We start from the raw sequence: 23,465 nt of genomic DNA, 5'->3' as shown, positions 1-23,465 counted from the left end.
AGTGATATGTGTGCAAATGCATGCTTTTTTTCTGGAGAATATTTGTGTGTGTTTGTGGTATGCCAAGTTTTGGCTTACAGTCTCCGTCATTTGTATCTTCACTGTGTCATTATGTTCAGTCTGTCTCGCAGAAAAAAACTCACGCAGCTTCCTGTACCAACTAAAAAGGGCATTCAGAGCTTCACCACAGCAAACAACATTCATTCTTCTGCTTAAACTATTACTTTTGCTCACAAACAACTTCTGCTGAATTGAAATGTCAGCTCTTTGAAGGAACAGTTTGCTTGTTGAAGAAACAAGTTATTTGCTTATCCTTTTTCAAACATTTCAACAAATATAAAATGTTATGCTTGTAGAATATTGCTTCTCTTTTTTTCATATAATGACTGTTTGTAAAGTAGCTTGTACAATTTGTTCCAAGTCTTGCACATTTAAATGGCAGAATTTAATATTTATATACCAACAAAATTGATTAAATACATCATAATTTAACACTCAAAACTATTCAGATTTGTGAGCAAATGACTCTGTTTAAGATTCAGTTTATGGAAAAGTTATTTAAGTTTTTATGGAATAATAATAAAAAAAGAAGTAATTTAGGGTTTTAAAGCCTTTATAGACTTCATTATAGACCCTTTTTATTTTTGTTTGTTTACAGATAATTAAGATGAATTAAAATATGCTAAATTTGAAACACAGGTGAGTGGGATTTACCTGTAGAAAACACACTGGCTGTAGTTTGGCAAATTTGCAACAGTGACATTCTTTGATTTTGGTCCATATTGACATGATAGCATCACGCAGTTTCTGCAGACTTGTCTGCTGAACATCCCTGTTGTGATTTTCCCATTCCACCACGTCCCGAAGGTTGCGTACAATGAACTCACTGTCATGTTCATGAAACCAGTCAGGAACATTTGCATTAACAAGCCGTTAGACATGTGTAGCTAATAAAGTGGCCAGTAAGTGTGTAAAGTGTGCTTCACACAGGTTAGTGGGCTTGACAAACCACCTGTAGAAACTCTCTCTTCACTCTTGAATGACGAAATGTTCATTTAAATGGCCAAAAGAAGTTCTTGATTTGTTTTTGTTCTGTTATTACATGTGGAAAATTGAATATCATCAGGTAATATGATATTATTTAAATTTGGAAAAACATGTTGGTAATCTTTTCTATTTTTTTCTATTTCTATAATTGTATTTTTTAAAGTGTAAATAAAATCTGAATAACATAGGAACAATATAATCATCAAAAGCATCATTACTTCAAGTAGGGCTGCACGATTGATCGAAAAAAGATTGCTATCTCAATTTGACCCTACACTCTTAATTAAACTTTTCTATGGTCCAGCCAATTATATTTTTTAAGGTCAGAAGATTGTTTTAACATTGTTTTTTTTTTTTCTTTTTACTTAGCATTCAAATTCAGCAACATGGACACCTCCAAATGGTGTTAAACGTGTCCCATACTGTATTTATAAGTTATAATTCACCCAAAAAGGTCATTTCTGTCTAAATGTAATGATGTATTCGCGGCCACGAAATCACACATGAGCTGACGCACTGTTTGTTCACTACCGAGAGGATGCGCACGTGCCCGCCAATGATTTCTACTTTAGTGAACAGAACCTGCATAGACTGTTAATAACAGCTAATAAAGTTGTAAATAACATTCAGTTTGTTGCACAGAGTGGTCGTTTGGAAGCTGTGTGGGAAGTGTGATTTGCATTTATGTTTTTTTTCTCTAAGTGACGGCAGCCATGACGCGCACTCGACAGTGAAAGTGAAACCACCGCGCACATCATTTAAACGATCATATCGCATTTTACAGTTATGATTACGATATGTTTTTTTTCTTTCATAGCGAACACAAAGTGTTGTGTTTTAAAAAATGTTTACTGGGTCAGTATAACTACTCTAGCCTCTAGCAAGATGGAATCTGATAATGACATGTTTACATTTTACCTTTAAAAAATGGTCTGAGAATGTTGTCAATGACAAATGACAAGCATATGTCTCAAACATAACTTCAGAATTATTTAGATAGTTGTATTCTGTCATCAGTTTACTGTGTATTAACAACCAGGACAAATTTAAAGTCTGTTCAAGTCCACCATTCCAAATACACATAGGCCTATTATTATTAGTGTTGTTATACCATATTTTTGAGAATAACAATAATAATAGCTTATAGGTATATTATGCTCATATTAACCTTTATTTTACACCCACAGAATCGTGAGAAAACCATGATCTTGATTTTAAGCAAAAAAATAAATTAAAATTTGTGATTCTCATTTTATGTTGAATCGTGCTGCCCTAACTTCAAGGAACTTTGTGTATCATTATAGGACACAATTTATCTCCATTAAGAAACATAACACTCTTAACTCTTCTTACTGTCATAAACAGTAATACTGCAAATACATTTAATACCTTAAGATGATTAAAGTATTTGCCTCCCAATTAAATCTTTTATTTATTTTTTTTAGCTGTGAGTGTATGAATGAGTATTTGATCTGGGCCGTTTGATACAGGTGCAGTTTTTTTTTTAAGGAATTCCTCAGTAATGAAGGGTTTGGATGGCACTGAGGCGTAAGACGGCTAAACTCAGCCTGACCTGCATCTGCTGAAAGTTAAATTACTGATCACAGGAAGTTTTCATCTCTTCGCAGATGTTATACGTGAATGTGCATGAGGGATAACGGGAGGGATAGAAAGAGAAAACACTGAGCTGTAGAGAATGATAGAGAAAGAGGAGGAGAAAGCGAACAGAAAAAGGGCTTGGCTTCGCTGAGTTGAGGCTCGTTGGCTAACAGTGAGTCAGTGTGTGTGTGCTTTATATGTCTCACGTTCAGAAGACGAGTCGCTCCACACACACACACACACTCTGACTTATCCAACACACTCTCTTACTTGCTTAATGGAGATCCACTCTGTGTTCTGCTTCATGCTTAAGAAACGGCAGAGAGAATCGGGAACAGACAGGAGGATGCAGGTCTTCAAATCCTGCTTTGGCAAACTGGTACAGTATATTAGGAGAAATGAGGATGCGTTTCAGATATGACTGTTATTACTTCGTCTTTGGAGGATCTTGAAGTAATTGTGAGCTTGAGTGTTGTTATTGTGTCTGATTGTTTTATTTATTGCTGTCATTTTATTGAGTTGGAGTAGGTGTGGTGTTCTAGAATTATGTTTGATAATGAATTCATTGACCACATTGGCAGTGCAGTGTTGTCAGCTATGTTGTTACTTTATTAATTGGAAATGCTAGTTATTTTTGCTGGAGATTTGTTGTGACAGTCCGGGTCAGGATTCTGTGTTTATTTTAGTATAACACAGTAGAACTGCATAATATAATCAGTGACTGACATGAATTTGTTGAATGAAGTGACAGGTTTGACCAGCTTTCTTTTTCTCTGTGTGTGTCAGAAGCCTGATGGAAGAAGTTCCAGAGGCAGCACTGAGCGTGACGATGGAAGTCTTCAGGGACCAGTGAGTTTCTCTTTATTCATTTACATATTATTATTATTTTTTTTGTAAATTTGTGTTTTTTGGGTCAATTTAGTTATAATTTTTATATATTTTTTGTCAAAATACTCCGCTGTCTGAAAGTTTGGGGTCAGTAAGATGTGTTTTGGAAGACATTCATACTTTGTCCTCAGCAAGGATGCATTACGCTGAGCAAAAGTGACAGTAAAGGCATTTGCTGTGGTGTATATTAAATTATATATTTGGTTCTTTTAAAATTTCTTTTAATCAAAGAATCTTAGATATAGTTTGCACAAAATTGAGTGGCTCATCTGTTTTCAACACTAATAATATTAAGAAATGAGCAGCAAATGTTACAATGATTTCTGTAGAATCATGTGACAGTACTGAAATTTAAACTGTTACAATGCTGTAAAAAGTTACATTAATAAATGCATACTCTTTTTTTTGTATCGAATAAATGCATTTTTTTAATGAGAACATGAAACTTTCAAAATAAAAAAGAGTCAACTTCAGGCATTAAATTGGTATATAACTTTCAGAAAATTTTGTGAATACTGTAAGTTTTATTCATTTAATTTTAAAGAGATTGTTTGCAAAAATAAAAAATATAAAAACTGGCTTTACCTATTTTGTTTTTTTCTTTTAACATGCTTTAATAAAAAGCAAGCATTTTTGCAATTCCTTTTGTACAAGAAGAGCTCAAAGTGCTGATATCTGCACACAGTAGTGTGAGTTAATCATCTGATCAGGTCATGCTAAATATAGTGGTGTTTCCAGCTCATGGACATCTGCAGTAAATTATTTTGTATATGGGCGTCAACACTCGCTGTGGGGGAATTCTGAACATGCACAGGAATTTCACTTAAAGTGATTTCGGTGGGAGACTGACAAATGTGAAATGCCTCTGTGGTACACATCAACATACAGTACAGTGGGGGTCCAAAATTACCTATTTTCTAATTAAAAGAGATATACAAATTATTTTCTAATTAAAAAAAAAACTATTAAAAAGTTTAACAGCTCATCGTAGACCAATATATACATACATACATATATATATATATATATATATATATATATATATATATATATATATATATATATATATATATATATATATATATATATATATATATATATATGTATATGTATATATTGGTCTACGATGAATAGTTAAACTTTTTGACTGACAATCATTTTTTGTATACCAAAAAACTGACATATTGTTCATATTTAAAACTAAAAATATTTTTACAGATTTTATGGATCACCATTTTTGTCATTTTAAAAATAATAAAACAAACTATGATAACTTTTTATTTATGTATTTTAATAAGTATAGCCCATAATAAGTGACATTTTGTTTTAACATTAACACTTTCATTTCACTATTAAAAAATCCTCTTAAAAAATCCAAACCAGTTAATAGTACAAGATCACTGTGCTTCTTAATAGTTTTTTCTTGGTTTTATATGTTATTTTCTTCATTTGTGAAATTAAATTGTTTCACTGCTGCTTCTTATCTGCTTTTTATGTTGCCTCTTGGCCAGGTCGTCATTGTAAATGAGAAATGGTTTTTAATTGACTTACCTGGTTATAAATAAAGGTTATTATTATTTAATATATTACACTCAGTCTCGATTTAACTTTTTTTTTTTACCCATTTTTGTGACGTACTATGCTGTTATTGGAAAAAATTGAGGTAGACACTTGCATATAGCATGTTTTCTGAATATGCCCAGCAGGCACACAACATTTTAAGACGTTAATATTAGATTAGATTTAGGTCATGACGTCAAGTGACCAAAATTCAATGTCTAGCCAGCGTCTAGGGACAACGTTATTTTGACGTCCAATAATGATGTCAAATTACATTGATATTTGATTGATATTAGGTTGTGTTGGAAAGTGACCAAAATCCAACATCTGGTAGATGTCACAGTGGTAGCATCCACACAACATTAAGGTGTAACATGATTAGATGTTGATATTTGATTGATTTTAGGTCGATCTAAATGAGATATCTCATCATCAACCTGAATATCATAAGTTGAGACTGATCTAAAAGGAAAACTTCAACATCTGCAAAAAAACATGGATAATCTGTGTTACAATTTATTTACATTTTTGGGGACGTTTTTTTATTAATATTAAAACAATACATGACCATTTTATTGGTAAGAAATGCAAAACAGAGACTTTTTCATCAGCAAACTCTTGTAATCTCATAATTGAATCTTTTTATGTGCATTTGTTTTGCCATAGTGGCTTTCATAAGCTTAAAGGTGCTGAAATGTCTATCATAGCTGGATATCTATCAAAAAAAAAAAACAGATGAGAGACCAAGGACAAGGGCCCTTTTGTGAGGAAACAACCAGCAGTGGACACTCAAGAAACCCAATCTCCTCTGCACTCCCACTTGTTATGTTAATGCAGAACCAGCACAGATGTCTATTAGTTTCTGAGTGTTTTTCATGCGTGTGATGATCTGGATCTTTGCAAGCAGATCTTCACAGCTGCTCTAGAGCTTGTTTGTCTACTGCAGTGGTTTTGAATGTCTGTCCCGTCCCATTGGGCCGTCCTCTTTGATTCTCTGTGGTCTTGGCAGATGTGTATGTGTGTGTGTTGGCATGCCAGGCATCCAAGCTGCTCCCCACCCAGACCACAACAACACACATGGCACAGTCTGTCTTGGCTCCTGCATATTTTTAACTGTGTTTTTGCTTTGCAGACTGGAAACCAGCACATCTACCAACCTATAGGGAAAGCAGGTGAGTTCTGGGCCAATTCTATTTACATGATATGTTGTTTTATGTTCTTGGGGGCCATTCACACACAACGCGTCTTTGCGCCTAAGTGCTGTCATGCCCTCTTGCTAAATGCTACTGTAAACAGAAGCTTGCAACTCTTAAGATCATTGCACACTGAAGTCTGAATGTTTCGAATACTTATTTTTCGTATTCATGTACGAAAAATTTGTCACGTAAACAAACCTTGCACGCTGAGTCCGATGCGTATTAATTAATCCATTATGAAAAAACGCAAAACATTTCGGAGTCAAGGAGTCCTCTCTTCTCCATAGTACTGCAAAGCTCATCCAATAGGCCTACTGCTTAGAGAGGAAGGAGAGTTCGGCTCATTATCAAAGAGCTGCGCTTGATTATCCTGAAATGCAAAATTTATTTCAGGAATTCAATGGAATTTTAATACATTGCTTGTGACACTTCATACATTCACGTACGTAAACAAATCTTAAACAGAGACTTGAAGTACCTATATACATTATAATAAATGGTGGCCATGTTGACGTGTCAAAGCTACGGATTGAAAGCAGACCATGCTTTCTATTATAATGAGCAGATTGTCAAATGTATGGATTCACACACCAAACCAAACAGCACCAGGGCAGAGGTGCGCCAGTCATTGAATCCAGCATATAGGGCTTCTGAACTGTCCGCCACATTCTGTCTTTATTTTATGCTCTATGTGTGTCATAAAGTTATCTGTGGCGCAAGTAACGGCGTGCTGTATTTGGCTTTTCGCTTGTACAGAGACTCTGACCTCTGAAATAGATTTTTTGCATGCGAAAAGCAAAAAACAAACCCAATTTGAATTTTTTTATGACAAAACACCTCTTAAATATTTTTTTTAGGATGCAAAAAGCAAAAAACCCAGTTTGATTTTTTTTTTATGACAGATGAAATTTTCTGGGGCAATGTGTCAATATGATTGACACAACAGGTCAAATTAGTTTTTAATGTGCAATAATTATGGAAAAATGAATTTCTAATTCAGTGTGCAATAAACTTTATTCCGCCTCCAAGTATTTCTGATTGGTTAACTGCTTTGCAAATGACAGTGATTAGCAGCACTGTGTGTATGAATAACAATTCATTTAAGTCGACACAGCATCTTGAAAACATGGTCCTCATTTGCGAGGGCCGGCAAATTCACAGGACGTTAGTATAGTGGTCACACCTGTCCATCAAGTGCATTTGCATAGAAAAACTATTTTAAACAAGTACATTGAAATGAAAAAATTAGTTCAGTGTGAATGACGAGTTTGGAGTCGCCAAGGCTGTTTATTTGATAGAGTAAAAGCAGTAATGTTGTGAAATACTATTGCAATCTTAAATAACTGTTACCTGTTTAATATATAATTTTTACATTTTATGTATTAATTGGTTCAAAGTTGAATAATCATCAGGCTTTTTCAGGTTCACACAATGCTTTAGATATTATTATAACATGCTGATCAACTTCTTAAGAAACATTTCTTTTTATCAGTCAGGGGTCATAATAAGAGGGTAGTAATGGGGTAATAATAATGAGTAGTAAAGTACGAAATACTATAATTACAAAATACTCAAGTACTTTAGCAAAGTATTAGTTTAAGTATTTAAGTACATTCATGCTTTTGTATTTTATATGTATCTATTGATTCAGTTGACAAGGGAAAAAATAGTAAGGAATTTGCAGCCTGGTATTCACTTTGAGTAAAATTGTCTGAAAGTACTGTATATATATTTATATAAAGAGTAAGTATACTGAAGTTTACTTATTTTTTCAAATGATTTTTACTCTGTTTTACTTGCTTTTTATTCACGTACTATGTACTTTTACATTAGATTAATGCTATTTTTACTCACTAGTAGTTTCTGCACTAGCATTAGCACTAGTAGTTTCTGAAGTGCTTTAACTCACTCCCTCCTTTGTAACTTGCTTTAAATATTTGTATTTTATTTATCAATGTGATTGGCTAGAGATAGTAGATGGAAATCAGCAGACTGGCACATTAAAAAGTAAAACTACTAATGAGTACTTTATGAGTGTCAGTTAATACTACTGACAACTTTAACTTAGTTTAATGCTTTGAAAGCTATTTCTTTACTCTTCTTTACACTTTTTTCTCCTTCTTTATTCACACATTTTTGGAAAGTGATGGTACTTTTGCTTGAGCACTGTTGGTTTACATTTTCCATCTGTTTGTGGTCATATGATGTTTTTCTTTTTATCTCTATTCATTCAAAAAGAAAACAAATCAAAGTGACCTCAAACTTTTGAATGGCAGTCTACAGTACATACTACTTTGTGCTGATGCTTTATAAATGTCAGCGTATGAAAGTATCAATTTGGGCCTCTTGAAAATGTATTTTTCTGATGTTGGCACTTTTTAGTGCAGGCTGACTTACAGACTTTCTTGTCACCCACAGAGCATGCAGCCCCTCCTAAAAAGCCCCCTCGTCCCGGAGCTCCAAGCCACGCAGCAGGAGTCTCTGGCCTCAACCCTACCGAGAGTTACAATGAAGGCGTCAAGGTACCAGAATTATCTAAACTTAGCTTTTTTACAGCTTCAAATGACCATTGTGCATCTATAACTTCACATAGACCAATGTGCGCTGTTTTTAAACCACATAAAGTTTGAAACGCGCACACACACACACACACACACTCTCTGAGAGGCTGGTAAGATTAGCATCTGCACTCACGGGTCGCCTTCAGGAGCAGTTAGCATGCCAACAGATGCTGTTTGCCAAGCCTCATTAAAATCATCCTCATTCCTGAAAACCTCTTTTCAAATATACACACACACACATACACACACACACGCACAATTGTTCAGCGGGGTCTCTCATAAAACAGATCCCTGCACACCGAGAACCCCGGCAGTTTCCATTCCTGCACATTTTCCTGATGCTGTTGGTCGCAAACAACAGCAGAAATGCAAAGCAGAATGGAAAATATGATTAGAAAACCATGTGCATTTGAATGGAGTGTGTGCGTTTTTACCTGTGGGTGGATGTTTGTTGGCCAGGAGAAATAGCTTATTTAAAGGCCCTGTAAAAAAAATTCAACAAACATGTTGGTGTTGCTTTAACAAGTTTGGATGGGGGTTTTGAAGCTGATGTTATGCCAAAGCGTTATTATTTTACAAGGTGGCAATTTTGTATGAATTTGTAAGAAGAAGTTAGTGTCAAAACGTATGAACATTTAGCAAGTCAGCAGGAAACACAGCACATTTTGATTAATCAAAAAGTTTAAAATAATTACAAATTAGCATTAGATTTTTGGAATATAATAAAAAGCCCGTTTTGTTGTTGATGATGTTTTCTTAAATAGCTTAGATTAGAGATGCCCAAACTAGGGCCCGCCATCCAATCTGAGAGCAGGTAGAATGATGGAGATGGGTTAGAGATTGTCGATTCAAATTTAATGTTATACTTTGTTTGTTTGTTCTATTGTTAAAAGCTAACTGAAATAAAATGTTCTATACATAGCTAGCAATACTTGAAACACAAAATAACCTATTGTTTTATTACATTTTCTTGAAGAAAAGAGTCCCTGACCCAGCCACAGTGCATTATCTGCACCAATGTTCTTGCTAACGAATCCATGAGGCCATCCAAATTAATAAGACATTTGCAGACGAACCATCCCCAATACTGCAAGGTGTACACAATACAAATGGCCTACTGATGTTTTGCTTTTGTATTTTACATTAGGCTATTATTTGTGCATAAACATATCTAGATATATTAATAAACACATTGTTTGTTTGAAAACAACCTTTTTTGACATACATACTGCAAGTTTATTTGAGCGATAATATCATTTAATTTGGAGGGGGCCTTACAGTATTTTCTGGTGGAAAAGGTGGTCTCGGGGAAAAAATAAAAATAAAAATGTTGGGAACCACTGGTGTAAATTAATCTGATTTTGTCTAAATGTACACACTGTCACCATAGAGGACGATGAAAAGATTTCGGTGAGCAAATCAAATCAAAGCAAAGACAGATTCTGCTTGTCTTGTGTATTCAGTACTGAACTTCACTGTGTTATCAATGTGATTGTTTGTGGTTTAATTGCAATTAGTTATCATTTTAAAAAGTTATACTGTGTTTGTTAATATGATGTAAAGTAATGTTTTCTATTAATTTTGAAATATTAGGAAATAAATTATGAAATTACCCATGGCAACTTCAATGTAATATAATTTGCTATATTTACCTTCGGCCTGCAATCATATTTGTTTTTTAGCACTTCATAAGAAAAAGTTTGGGCAGACCTGGCTTATAGAATTACTTACATCACAGTAACAATATAGCTTACTGTACTGTAGATATTAGATATTAATAAAAAGTCAAATATTATCTCTGATTATTACACTGAGAAAAAAAAAGAACTAATAAATGCTTGTTCATTGTATTGCTAAGCATGGTTTGGTACAGCTCACTTTTGTGGTCTTTTCAACTGTCTTCTAAACTTGAGGTTTCAAAAAGATGAGGTTCCAAGTGAGCCAAACCATTACCAAAATGTGATTTATGCCCAAGTCCCTTTAGGGCAAGTCATTTCACTTGGTGGCCATCTTTGAAATGGGGGCACATAAAATTCTCCAAAATTGCTTGCCAAGCTTGCGATTAAATTTCATATTAGGGGTTACTGATAAAATTAATCAACAACTGCGTCTTTAGTTTCATTTCTAAATGTTTGAATCACACAAAATCTGCAGAAACTCACGTCTGCTCCGACCTATAGCAATTGGTGATTGGCTCCTGTTCCAGAAGGCAGAACTTCATTCGCCGTATTGACCGTTACACTTTTCCCCATTCAAAACTATACAAGTGACATGTCTTGTGTATTCAGTCTTTGCTTATGCACGTTGCTGATCACTGACTGGTCCAAGACAAATCGTCACTTTAGAATTATAAAGTTTTATCTGACATTTTTGTCATTGACATATTCTTATTAAAGGACATTTTATTTACATTATGAAATGTTTTTTATAGGTTTTTTACATTTTAAAACTTTTTATTTAAAAAAACAAATGTTACACACATACTGTTTGCTATATGGAATGCAAAAACTTTGAAGCCCAATATCTCAAAATCATTCAGAAAGCAGATAGAACCTTATAATTCCAAGGTGATGAAATGTCACTAATAATAATAATAATAATACATTTTATTTATAATGCGTTTTTCTAAGACCCAAATCGCTTACAAGAAAAAAACAAACAAACAACAAAGCACTGTAAAACAATAAAAAATACAGTAAGAATAAAAGAGATATATCAAATTAAAAACAGTTCTAAAAGATGAGTTTTAAGTATTTTCTTAAAACAGTCTGAGGAACCAGCATTCCTAATGTTTGTGGGAAGAGCATTCCAAAGTTTGGGTGCTCGAAAAGAGAATGCCCTACCTCTCATGGTCTCTTTTGTAGTTTGGACTGAGGCTGAGGATCCGAGGCAGAGACAGCGAGAGGCAGAGAATATGGATATCAAGTCACAAATGTAACACGGAGCAGAACCATGAACCGCTTTATATGTTAAAATCAATACGAGTCTTGACGGGCAGCCAGTGAAGCTGTCAGAGTACAGGAGGAATGTGAGACCGAGATGATGTATGTGTCAACACACGTGAAGCCGAATTTTGGATGTATTGTAAAATCTTGAGAGAATTAGCTGGTAACCCTCCGAACACAGAATTGCAAAAATACAAACGAGACGTGATAAAAGCATGGACAATTCTTTCAGCATCATGCCTCGAGAGGTAAGGATGTATGCGGGCTGTATTTCGGAGATGATAAAAGGCTGTTTTAGTAAAATGTTTAAAATGAGGCTTCAGACTAAGCTTAGAGTCAAAGAGAACACGAAGGTTACGCACCTGATGGGGATGGAGATGGTGATAAGACTGACCCATCAACTGTCAACGCAAATTCACTACATTTATTGATGTTAGAAGAAGTGACAACCAATAAAATCTCGTTTTTGAACTATTCAGTGTATTACCAGTTTTATTGAATTTGCTAAAAGAGACACCAAAGCATCTGCCTCTGTGTTGTGAGTTGGTTTGTTTGATGCATTTGTTCATGTCGCGTTTGCTGTAATGTCATAACAGTAGAGTCAGCGCAACTATAGTGATAATACCACTTTAAACGGTACTAAACTGCAGTGGCCATGCTAGATTGTACCGTACCACACCGTACTAGTGTAAAAGTGGCTATAGATATACATTAAAAGTGTAATGGTGCATCTATCACACGGTTTTAATACATACTGTGGTTTTGTGGTCACAATTTTAGTTTAATAGGTATTTCTTATTGTCTTATCTTAGAACTTTACTCAAAAATACTATTATATTTCATAATAAACGTTTTAATTTCACTTTATGGATTTCTTTTACAACTAATTAACATCCTAATTTCAAAATCTCTCTATCAATATGCTACACATTATGCTGAGTATATTTATTTTACATTGACTTGCACACGAACTCTATTGTGACCGCCAGCTGTTTTCTTCTTCTTTCGTTGCAGCATGCGTATGTGAAGTTGTATTTATTAATCTCTTTGTTTCTCTCTTTTTCTCCCTCTCTGCACTGTGTTCTCTTGCTCTGTGCCTCTGCCCTTCCTCTGTTGCACTGTTTTTGCACTGGTAGCCCTGGAGGGTAAGAGCACCTGTAGACTCAGTCGAATGTTTCTGTCTGTGTTTGTGCCCCTCTTTAACCTGTTGCTATGTCATTACTCAGCCGTATCATTTACTATCATAACTTAATTATCCACTAAACTGAACTACCTCTGTGTGGATCTTATCACCGTACTTAACCATTTGTCAAGCAATTTTAACATTTAATCTATAAATCATACCAGTATATAGAATTTTATACTACTATACCTTTTATATCTTTTACTACTAATTAATTAGCTACTAGTGCTTATTATTTAGATACTAAAAACTTACCCGGCGACGCAATGGGTAGCACGTTCGCCTCACAGCAAGAAGCTGGATCGCTGGTTCGATCCTTGGCTCAGTTGGCGTTTCTGTGTGGAGCTTGCATGTTCTCCCTGCGTTCGCGTGGGTTTCCTCCGGGTGCTCCGGTTTCCTCCACAGTCCAAAGACATGCGGTACAGGTGAATTGGGTAGGCTAAATTGTCCGTAGTGTATGAGTGTGTGTGTGAATGTGTGTGTGGATGTTTCACAAAGATGGGTTGCGGCTGGAAGGGCATCCGCTGCATAAAAACTTGCTGGATAAGTTGGCGGTTCATTCTGCTGTGGCGACCCCGGATTAATAAAGGGACTAAGCCGACAAGAAAATAAATGAATGAATGAATAAAAACTTACCCAACTACCCGTAACACTTGATCATTAGATACTTGTACTTCATACATCTAAATCGAATTATGAACACTAGTTTTTATTAATTCAGTAGTTACTCGTACTACTAATAATCTAGAAATTTAATAAGGTGCTAATAATTATTTGTTATATACTAGTACACTACCTGACAAAAGTCTTGTCGTCAATCCCAATTGTAAGAGTAACAAATTATATCTTGACTTTTTGTTAATCATTTGTAAAAGTGGAGGAAGGTTGATTTTTCTGATGAATCATCTGTTAAACTGCATCTCAAGCATCACAAATACTGCACAAGACCTTGGAACTCGCATGGATCCAAGATCCTAATAGAAATCAGTCAAGTTTGGTGAAGGAAAAATCATGGTTTAGGGTTACATTCAGTAATGAGGTGTGCGAGAGACCTGCAGAGTGGATGGCAACATCAACAGCCTAAGATATCAAGACATTTGTGCTGCCCATTACATTACAAAACACAGGAGAGGGCCAATTCTTCAGTAGGATAGCACTCCTTCTCATACTTCAGCCTCCACATCAAAGTTCCTTAAAACAAAGAATGTCAAGGTGCTCCAGGATTGGCCAGCCCAGTCACCAGACATAAACATTAATGAGCATGTCTGGGGTAAGATGGACATTGAGGATGAATCCAAAGAGTCCTGCAAGGACGCTTTCTTTGCCATTCCAGATGACTTTATTTATAGGTTATTTAAGTCATTGCACAGATGTATGGATGTAGTCCTCCAAGCTCATGGGAGTCATACACAATATATTTTCTTTTTTCACTGCACCATGACTTTATACTGTACATTATTTCTGTTAAGTGACAAGACTTTTGTCTAAGCAAAGTCAGACCTTACTTTCCTAATTAAAAAATTAAAATCAAGGCATGATTATATTTTATTTTCGTAAATAAGCTTAATTTAGAGGCCTTTGCCTTTCAAAAGCCATTTCTGATACCAAATGATTGACTACTTTAGAAGTCAAGTTATTATTTGTTGTTTCTAAAACTTGGATAGGTGACAAGACTATTCAGACAGTGTACTTATTAATAACTACTAATGTTCATTAAATCTAGACAGTAACTAGTACTTATTTATTATGTAACATTGTAAACTTTATTAAACTTAAAAACTTATTTAAAATTAGTAAACATTTTACTTGAAGTGTACTGGGGTATTTCGAATTAGTCCTAATATAAGTCAAGTAAAAAATGCAGTAAGATTAGAATACTTTCTAATAATAACTGATACTAGTCGTTGGAATAATTACGTTTTCAAAACAGAATAACTACTATTATTATTATTATTTATATATTAGTTAATAATATGCACTAATGGTAATTGGAATACATGCTAATCAAAACTAAATAGTTTATATCTTAGTGAGTTTCCTTAAGTGAATGTTTAACATTTAAAAATTTGACACAAGTTAACATTTAATAGTATTTACTAGCTACTACTAAATGAGTACTTGCATATAATGATTTAATTATTCGTATCTAATGACTAATACTAGCGTCTAACTAAAGACTCCTAGTACAGAGATGTGTAAATATTAAATACAGTATGTATCAGTACTTAAAGGGCACCTGTTATGCAAAAAATCAATTGTATAAGGGGTTTAAATACAGTTGTGTGGAAAATGTTTGTCAGTATAACCAGCTTTTCATTGTAAAAAGTTTATTAATTTTATTTTTGATAGTAAGACTTGATAAAAACTCCCTTTGTACATGTCACCTGAGAAGGAAAGACCGGCCCATTGGTGATGATCTCTCCCTTATTAGCCTAGGACATTAATCGTGTTTGCCACTTTGCTGACACGTTTGAAAAGAAGGCTGGGAGCACAATCTCATTTCAATTTAAAGAGACAGTCACCAAAACAGCACATTCAGGATCGTAGCATAAAAGGGGCAGTTTTAAAAAGTTATAAAAGTGTATTTGTGGGGTGTTTTGAGCTGAAATTTCACAAACACACTCTAGGGACATCAGAAACTTATTTTACATCTTGTAAACAGGTACATAATAGGTTCCCTTAAAAAAAGATTCTAATATCTAAATAAATACAAGTTGCATGGAAATAGATACTTGTATATTTTATAAGTTAAATGCTAAAACTGCTTGCCAAATTCTTTTTCTTTTTATTTATTGTAGCACAAACTAGTAGAGGTTTTGAATCATTCTGTGACTAGTTTGTAAAAGGTTTTCTCATTTTGTCATCACATCTTATTTTGTATTCAAATCAACCAGTGCAGACTAATATTGAATCTGCTCATATTGTGGGTAGTGATGGGTCTCAGTAGTTGCTTGTATTGCCATCTAGTGTCAAATTTGTACCATAACACAAACCTCTCACTTGATCATCACATAACATGGACTCAATAACTCAAACCTTCATCCTAAATCCTTTGTTTATATGCATAGGAATCTTCATTAATCCATCATTTAAAAAAACTTGTATATGTTCTTGTCTAGATTCAGCCTCAGGAGATCAATCCACCACCAACGGCTAACTTGGATCGCTCCAACGATAAAGTGTATGAAAATGTGACAGGACTGGTGAAGGCAGTCATTGAGATGTCCAGTAAAATCCAGCCTGCGCCGCCTGAAGAATACGTGCCCATGGTGAAGGTACAACACAAACTGAGAAATATGTTATATGTTTACTATAGTCACTAAACATGTTTTTATTAATGATTTTAAAGGGGTTGTTCATCCACAATTTAACATATTACCATAATTTACTCTTGTTGTACCAAACCTCTAAGGCATTCGTTCATCTTTGGAACACAAATGAAGATATTTTAGATGAAATGCAGGGGCTCTCTGGCCTCCATAGACACCAAGAGTCCCAAGATGTTCAAATTTGAAAAATGGAACCAAAAAAACTATTATTAGTATTAATGTTCCATGTGACTTTAGTTGTTTGGCTGTAATCATACAAAGTTTTTTTTGTTAGCTAAAGTCTGGTCTTCCACTTCTACTGCGTATTTACTACATTTACACGCACATGACCTGACATTGAAAACTTTGGCAAACAAAATCATTTTTACCCCTTTTCTTTCTTTTCTTTTTTTTTTTTTTTTTTGTTCAACTGCACATGCTTAAGAAACATTTATGACAAACTTAATGTTAATTTTCAAAACAAAAATAAATGGTCTTGTTTGACTAAAATGTAAAGAATTTTAGTCAAAATCCCAAAATTAGAAAGTGATTTCTACGGTCTACACATTGAGAACTATGAGGATATTTAGTATTTAGTTAAGTAATTAAATTCCTTATTACACAACTAAGTTACATTTGAAACAAATTAATTCTAAGAAAACTTGAAATAAAATTGTAACTAGAATCTGAAGTTCGTTGATGAACTTTGATGTTGGCTTGGGGTGTATACATTGAGTGTGGAAGGGATACATGCAAAAAATGGCTTGCCATATCAGTAACAAATGACTTTTTGTAAAAAAATATCAGTACAAAATATGGACTTTAAAGGGTCATGAAACCCCTCTTTTCAAGTCTACCAATGCTCTAAGATTGGCTTAGAGCTCTACGAGCAGAGGAGTGCAAATGAGACCCATAATTTTATAGTTTACAAAGTTAAAATGCAAAGAAACAAACAATGAGTAATTTTATGCCCTTCTACATTTGTTATTCATAATTGCATATACACATAACCACGATTTGTTACATCATAAAGATAACCATGTAAGCACTATAAATGAGGGGGACTTATTCCCTTCTGAATCCCCTGGTCTGAATGCAGACACAGAGTATAGCAGTGCAGCAGATCTCTTGCCGTCTATTCCAACCATTAACCCTGTTGGTAATCCGGAGAATTTAAAAAAATTTTTAAAAATGGACAAAAGTCTGCCATTTTCCAATTCTCATACAGCTCTCCCGACAAAAAAATGCTTGCTGCAAACCAACAGCTTTGCTAGATCATCGCAGGGAAAAACATGCAACAAACCCCATGGATCATGGAAACAAACACATACAGCCCTTTATGAACGGCTAAACACTGCTTGACATGCGCAGACGCATGCTCACAGGTCTCACAGCTTGGCAGGTCTGCCTTGTCTTCGGAAAGCACATGCTCTTATGAATAATTAAGAAGCAAGGTCTTCTCATAGGATAAGGAAATTCCGCTAGGAATAATAATGAGAAACCGACATTTCATCACTCCACTAGCAGATTCGCTCTACGTCACCGATTTTGATCCCGCCGAAAAATTATTTTAAACCCGAAAATGAATGCAGAAGTTTAAATTCCATTAGACAACATTTTTATAAGGAGAATACTTTGATGGACATTTTTAAAAACGTACCACCTGGAAGAGTTTTAAGAGCTGAAAAATCATATTTAACTTTAAATAAATTTTTGTGTGAATTCTATCTATTTCTATTTTATACATTTAAACAAGTAACTTTTTTAGTGTAATACGAATTTGTTTTTTATCATTTAATATTTTAATGTATATCCATTTGGCCACGAAATAGCCATAAGTTGCTGATGTGGCAATAAATATGTAATAAATGAATAAATAAATAAACCCGAAAATGAAATTAGCTGACAAAAGCTCAATTTCATCCAGTTTTCCCCACAATTAAAGCTGACAGGTGCTAACATTGTTTAAACTGATGCTCAACACACACACACACACAAATCTGTTAACATCTCAAACAAAGTACTCCAGCGTGTCTTGAACCTTTAAGTATAAAAAAGCTTGCCATATTTAGAAAAATATATGCTTAAAAATGATTTATTGGAAAACTATAAGTCTGTTAAATCTGAAAAGGTAAAGCAATCAAATTAACGTAGAACACAGCTTTAGGCCAAGTTTGGGGCTTGGTATTAGTCTAAGAAGACAGAATAATAATTATATGTTTGAGTAGGATAACAATTAGTTGGCTCTCTCAAGCCTACATAATTATGTAGTTAATAATCAAATTTTTTTTTTGAAATAACTTACTCAACACTGACAATGACAGCCTTTCATTTTTGTAGCATTTTTGTGATCTCTACACTTTTCAAAATGTTTCAGGAAGTGGGATTAGCACTGAGAACATTATTGGCCACAGTGGATGAGACCATACCTTTATTACCAGCTCACACGCACAGAGAGGTAAACAAGTTCACACGCTAGCCTCAAAATACCAATACTCATACTCCGTTTCGTGCCCAGCAGCTTGACTAACTTACTCATGTTCCATCTGCTCAGATCGAAATGGCCCAGAAGCTTCTAAATTCAGATTTGGCTGAGCTGATAAATAAAATGAAGTTGGCCCAGCAGTACGTCATGACAAGCCTACAGCAGGACTACAAGAAACAGATGCTAACAGCTGCGCACGCGCTCGCCGTAGACGCCAAGAACCTGCTGGATGTGATCGACCAAGCCAGGCTGAAGTTGTTGGGCCAGGCGCGACCACATTAGCCCCGCAAAAGAGGACACGTAGACGCACGTGATGAACACACACACACCAGCACAGACTTGTACACTAATAACGGAGTCTCATGAGCCCCCTTCACTACTCACCCACCCTCACGTTAAGCTACCGTGAGCCGGGCTCTGGATTTATTTAACGGATGAGCTGGACCAGACTGGATCTCTATGAGGACGGTGACCGGATGCTGACAGGGGCGATTCTGAGCTTTAAAAACGTCTCTGGAGGGAAAAAAGAGACACTCTTACACTGTATCTAATATGTCTGTGTTTCATTGACTGGGACTACACTAATCTAGATCCCGCTCCGCTCGGGTTCTAGTTGGGAGATCGTAGAAGACTGTTTTGCACAGTAGAACTGGAGAGAGAGGTCTCAGTTGGAGAGTCTGGGTTTGCATTGATGACTCTCACGCTTCTCCTAGGACTGAGATAGAGGGAGAGTGTTGTATATTTGGGCCTTGTGCCACCTAGAGGTAAAATAAAGCTATGACTGAATTCATAAAGTGTGTGTTCGTGTCGTTGTGTCAACAGGTTTGATACAAACATGCACACAGGTTGCTAATAAAAATGTGTTATGATTGATTTTGTTTACAGGGGAGGTATACACTCGCCAGATACTTATTTAGGTGCTCCTACTAATCCCAGCTTGGGCCTCTTTTTACTTACTGAACTGCATTAATTATTTGTGGAATTCGGTAAGGGGCTGGAAACGTCTCCCAGAGTATTTTCATTCATATTGACATCACACAGTTGTGAATCTTCTGTTTCCATTTCAGTGGTTCATAAGCTTTTTTCCAGAAGATTCTAACTATAAAAATTCCTCAAAATCAGACAATTTTTCTCTGAAGAGAATCAAAAGGGGTTATTTTAAAATGTGAATGAAAAGAAGTTTTTATCAAAAGTAAATCTTTTTATTTCTTATATTATGTATTTTTGTTGATTGTTGTTGTTTTTTTTGTATGAACATTTTTTTATTATAGATAAGTGTTATTTATAAAATGTTTGTAATTTGTTTTAAGAGTCGACCGAAGATTTTCATCCATATTGACATCACACAGCCTGTGAATCTTCCGCACATTCCTACGTGCTCTGTTTCAGTGGTTCAGAAGCTTTTTTAACGATTTTAACTATGAAAAATTTTTTCATTTTTATCTGGAGAGAGTTTAAAGGCGTTGTTTTTAAATGTTAATCCTTGAAAAATGGGTGTTTTTTTATTTTATTTTTTATTAAAAGTAAAGCTTAAAAATGTTTTAGATTTACTTATTTTATGTATTATTTATTGTTGCTGGTAGTTTTTTTTTTGTACATTTTTAATTTTTTTTACTTTAGAGAAGTGTTATTTATAAAATGTTTCTAAATTTGATCTGTTTTTTCTTTGCCATGAAATAGCCAGAGAAACTGATGTGGCATTAAACTTAAAACTCTCTTGCTCAAAATCCTAAATGACCCCTCATGCCCTAAAAACAACCACTAACAGACTTTTTATGTTGAATGCAGTTATGCACAATATGCTTATATTTTTGTTTAATGTTTGCTGTAATACCTAAAGCTCAGTCTAGGTCTGAACAAAAACAGTAAATGTCCTCTGTTGGATTGTTGTTAGCTTTGCTTAAGGATAAACAGAATTTGGCATAAGATTATTTATTTATTTCATTTGCTGTAAATAAGCTAGTAATGATTATTATAACTGTCATTTTATATATTTGGAATTTCGTTGATCATCAAATTGGTTTTGGAACCACTATTGGATTGAGATCTGGGGACTGGAGGATGAAGACACATGTGGTTATAAAAGGATGGAGATGGTCAATAGAGTATAGAATATGGTCACATACTAAGATGGGCTACGGTGTTTGAACATTGCTCAATTAGTACCGAGGAGCATTAAAAAAGTGTCAAAAATATTTCAAACACCATTACACCTTCCCAACCACTTCTGAATGCTACCGCAGCAATTCTTCTGTTTCAATTCCAACCTTCAACTGTCCAGTTTTGTTAAACCCATATACAGTTGAAGTCAAAATTATTAGACATCCTGTGAATTTTCTTTTTCAAATGTTTTCCAAATGATGTTTAACAGCAAGGCATTTTTCCACAGTATTTGCTGTAATATGTTTTTCTTCTGGAGAGAATCTTATTTGTTTTATTTCAGCTAGAACAAAAGCAATTAAAAACTTTTCAATATTTTTTAGCCCCCTTAAACATTGTTTTTTATTTTTCCGATTCAGAACAAACTGTTGTTCTACAATGACTTGCCTAGTTAAGCTAACTTAGTTAACCCTAATTGACCTAGTTATCCATTAAATGTCACTTTAAGCTGTATTGAAGTGTCTTTAAAAATAATATTTACTGTCATCATGGCAAAGATGAACTAAATCAGTTATTAGAAATAAGTTATTGAAACTGTTTTGTTTATAAACGTTGAAAAAAATCTATTTCTTAAAAGAAATTGGGAAAAAAATATAAAAGAATTAATATTTAACAGCAGGGCTAATAATTCTGACTTTAACTGTAGCCTCGGTTTGCTGTTTTTAGCTGACAGAAGTGTCCCTGTTGCTCATTCTCTTAAGTTCATCGGATTCCAGGTTTTACTAGCTGAGTTTTCAGCAGACCTCAGTTTTTCAGCAGACCTCAGTGTTATTTGAGTTATTGTAGTCTTCTATCATCTCTGTTTTACATTATTTATTGCTTTTTCAAATGTGTCATGCACCCTATAGCTACACTTCTATAGGGGTCATAAAAATATAACAATTATATTCATAATAATAAAACAAAAACCGAAATTACTTAAATTTAAACAAAACTAAAAGCTAATTCCACATATCACAGCCATCTCCACAATTAATAATAACCGCTTCATTTGCTTAGGTTTTGTGTGTGTGTGTGAGTGTGTGTGTGTGTGAGTGTGTGAGAGAGATTTAAGATTTTTTAATTTTATTTATTTATTTATTTTTTAGAAAACAAAGTGCTTAAAAAATACAATAGAAAATATATTTTTTAAAAACTAAAACTCGGTAAAACATATACAGCGCATATTCAAGTAGGGGGCGCTCTAAGAAAAGACTTAAATGTCACTGCTGTCATTCAGGTTTCAAGAAGAGAGAAATTAATATGGAAAGACCGGACGTGTTAAAACACAACAGGATACACGATTTAATAGTTATATAAACATTTAGGACATTTTTACTGCAGGGTAGCTATATTTGCATTCATTCATTTTCTTTTCGGCTTTCTTTTTGCCTTAGCGGAATGAACCTCCAATTTATCCAGCAAATGCCCTTCCAGCTGCAACCCATCACTGGGAAATAGCTATATTTTGGCATTCTTAATATCTTTAATCATAAAACTTGCTTCAAAATATAAAGCATATGTATATTGAAACAGGAGCTAAGTTTATGGTACAATGAACAAATATTATTTTATTATGTGAAACTCTAATTTTATATGAAAATATGAAATCTTTCAAAGAATTTGAATAAAAATGCGAACTGTTGCCTTAAAAAGACTAAATAAAAAATTAGAAATTAAAATGCAACAATTTAACAAAACTCAACTTGAAACTGAAGCAACACTATTTTAGGATGTAAAACCTTTATTTTGAATGAACTCTTGCTTTGAAAATGACTGAGATGCATGGCGTATTAAAGTATTAAAATTAAGTGAAACAATTCATATTTACAAAGAAATAAAATTAAAACGTGAACTGTAGCCTTTGCCATGGGACTTAACCAATAAGCAAGGTAAACAACCGCTTAGGGCACCAGAGAATAAGAGGGCCCCAAACAATGCCAAGAAGCCTATATTGATCATTTAGCTCTTTCATAAATTTTCTATCTTATGTTGTAAAATCTGTCTATATAACCATTACTATTTAATGTTATTACTTCTTTTCAAAAATGGGGATCCCATGAATAGTGGAACTTTCCTACTCTACTGCACATGCAAATATCAAAAACTAAATATGGCCAATTAAAAGTACATAACAGTTTGTTTGTGAACTTCTTTTTTTTACATGTGAATTGATTGTATTTTATTCTACATTGAGAAGATAAAGGCTCCACTTAGTTTATTTACAAAAAAATATAAAAATATCTACAAAGAGTGTCCGCCCCTGGTTTTTGCTAACTTAAGTATTTAAAAAATAAAGTTATTAATATATTTAAGTGTCAAATGGCAAAAAAAAAATTATTACTATTTTTTTAAAATTCACCTATTTACCTAAGCTTAATTACAAACTGAATCAACATTCAAATGACCAACATTATTGTAGTATCTGAAACTCTTCTTTTGAAGACTCGCATCAAGTCTCTTATTTTGAAATGTCCTCATGTGTCCTCCATGAGTGCGTGCGCTTGTGTCTCCGCCGCCCGCTTCACTCACCGCTGTGCGCCTGATTATTTTT

The 23,465-nt window shown here is 34.2% G+C and overlaps 1 protein-coding gene across 41 annotated transcripts in view; it reads left to right on the top strand.

The window, feature by feature from the left end:
- The window catches only part of ptk2ab (protein tyrosine kinase 2ab), a 133,404-nt gene extending 113,838 nt beyond the window's left edge, over nucleotides 1-19,566 (top strand). For all 41 annotated transcript variants that reach the window (XM_073924544.1, XM_073924535.1, XM_073924549.1 and 38 more), the window contains 6 exon segments: nucleotides 3,433-3,495; nucleotides 6,227-6,266; nucleotides 8,709-8,812; nucleotides 16,099-16,254; nucleotides 18,665-18,745; nucleotides 18,842-19,566. In XM_073924544.1, coding sequence (XP_073780645.1) covers nucleotides 3,433-3,495; nucleotides 6,227-6,266; nucleotides 8,709-8,812; nucleotides 16,099-16,254; nucleotides 18,665-18,745; nucleotides 18,842-19,054 — 657 coding nt within the window. In that variant the 3' untranslated portion in view covers nucleotides 19,055-19,566.
- Nucleotides 19,567-23,465: the final 3,899 nt, after the last annotated feature.

The sequence above is a fragment of the Danio rerio genome, chromosome 16, assembly GCF_049306965.1.
Source record: "Danio rerio strain Tuebingen ecotype United States chromosome 16, GRCz12tu, whole genome shotgun sequence".
Lineage (NCBI taxonomy): Eukaryota > Metazoa > Chordata > Actinopteri > Cypriniformes > Danionidae > Danio > Danio rerio.
This window is presented reverse-complemented; position numbering and strand designations above follow the sequence as displayed.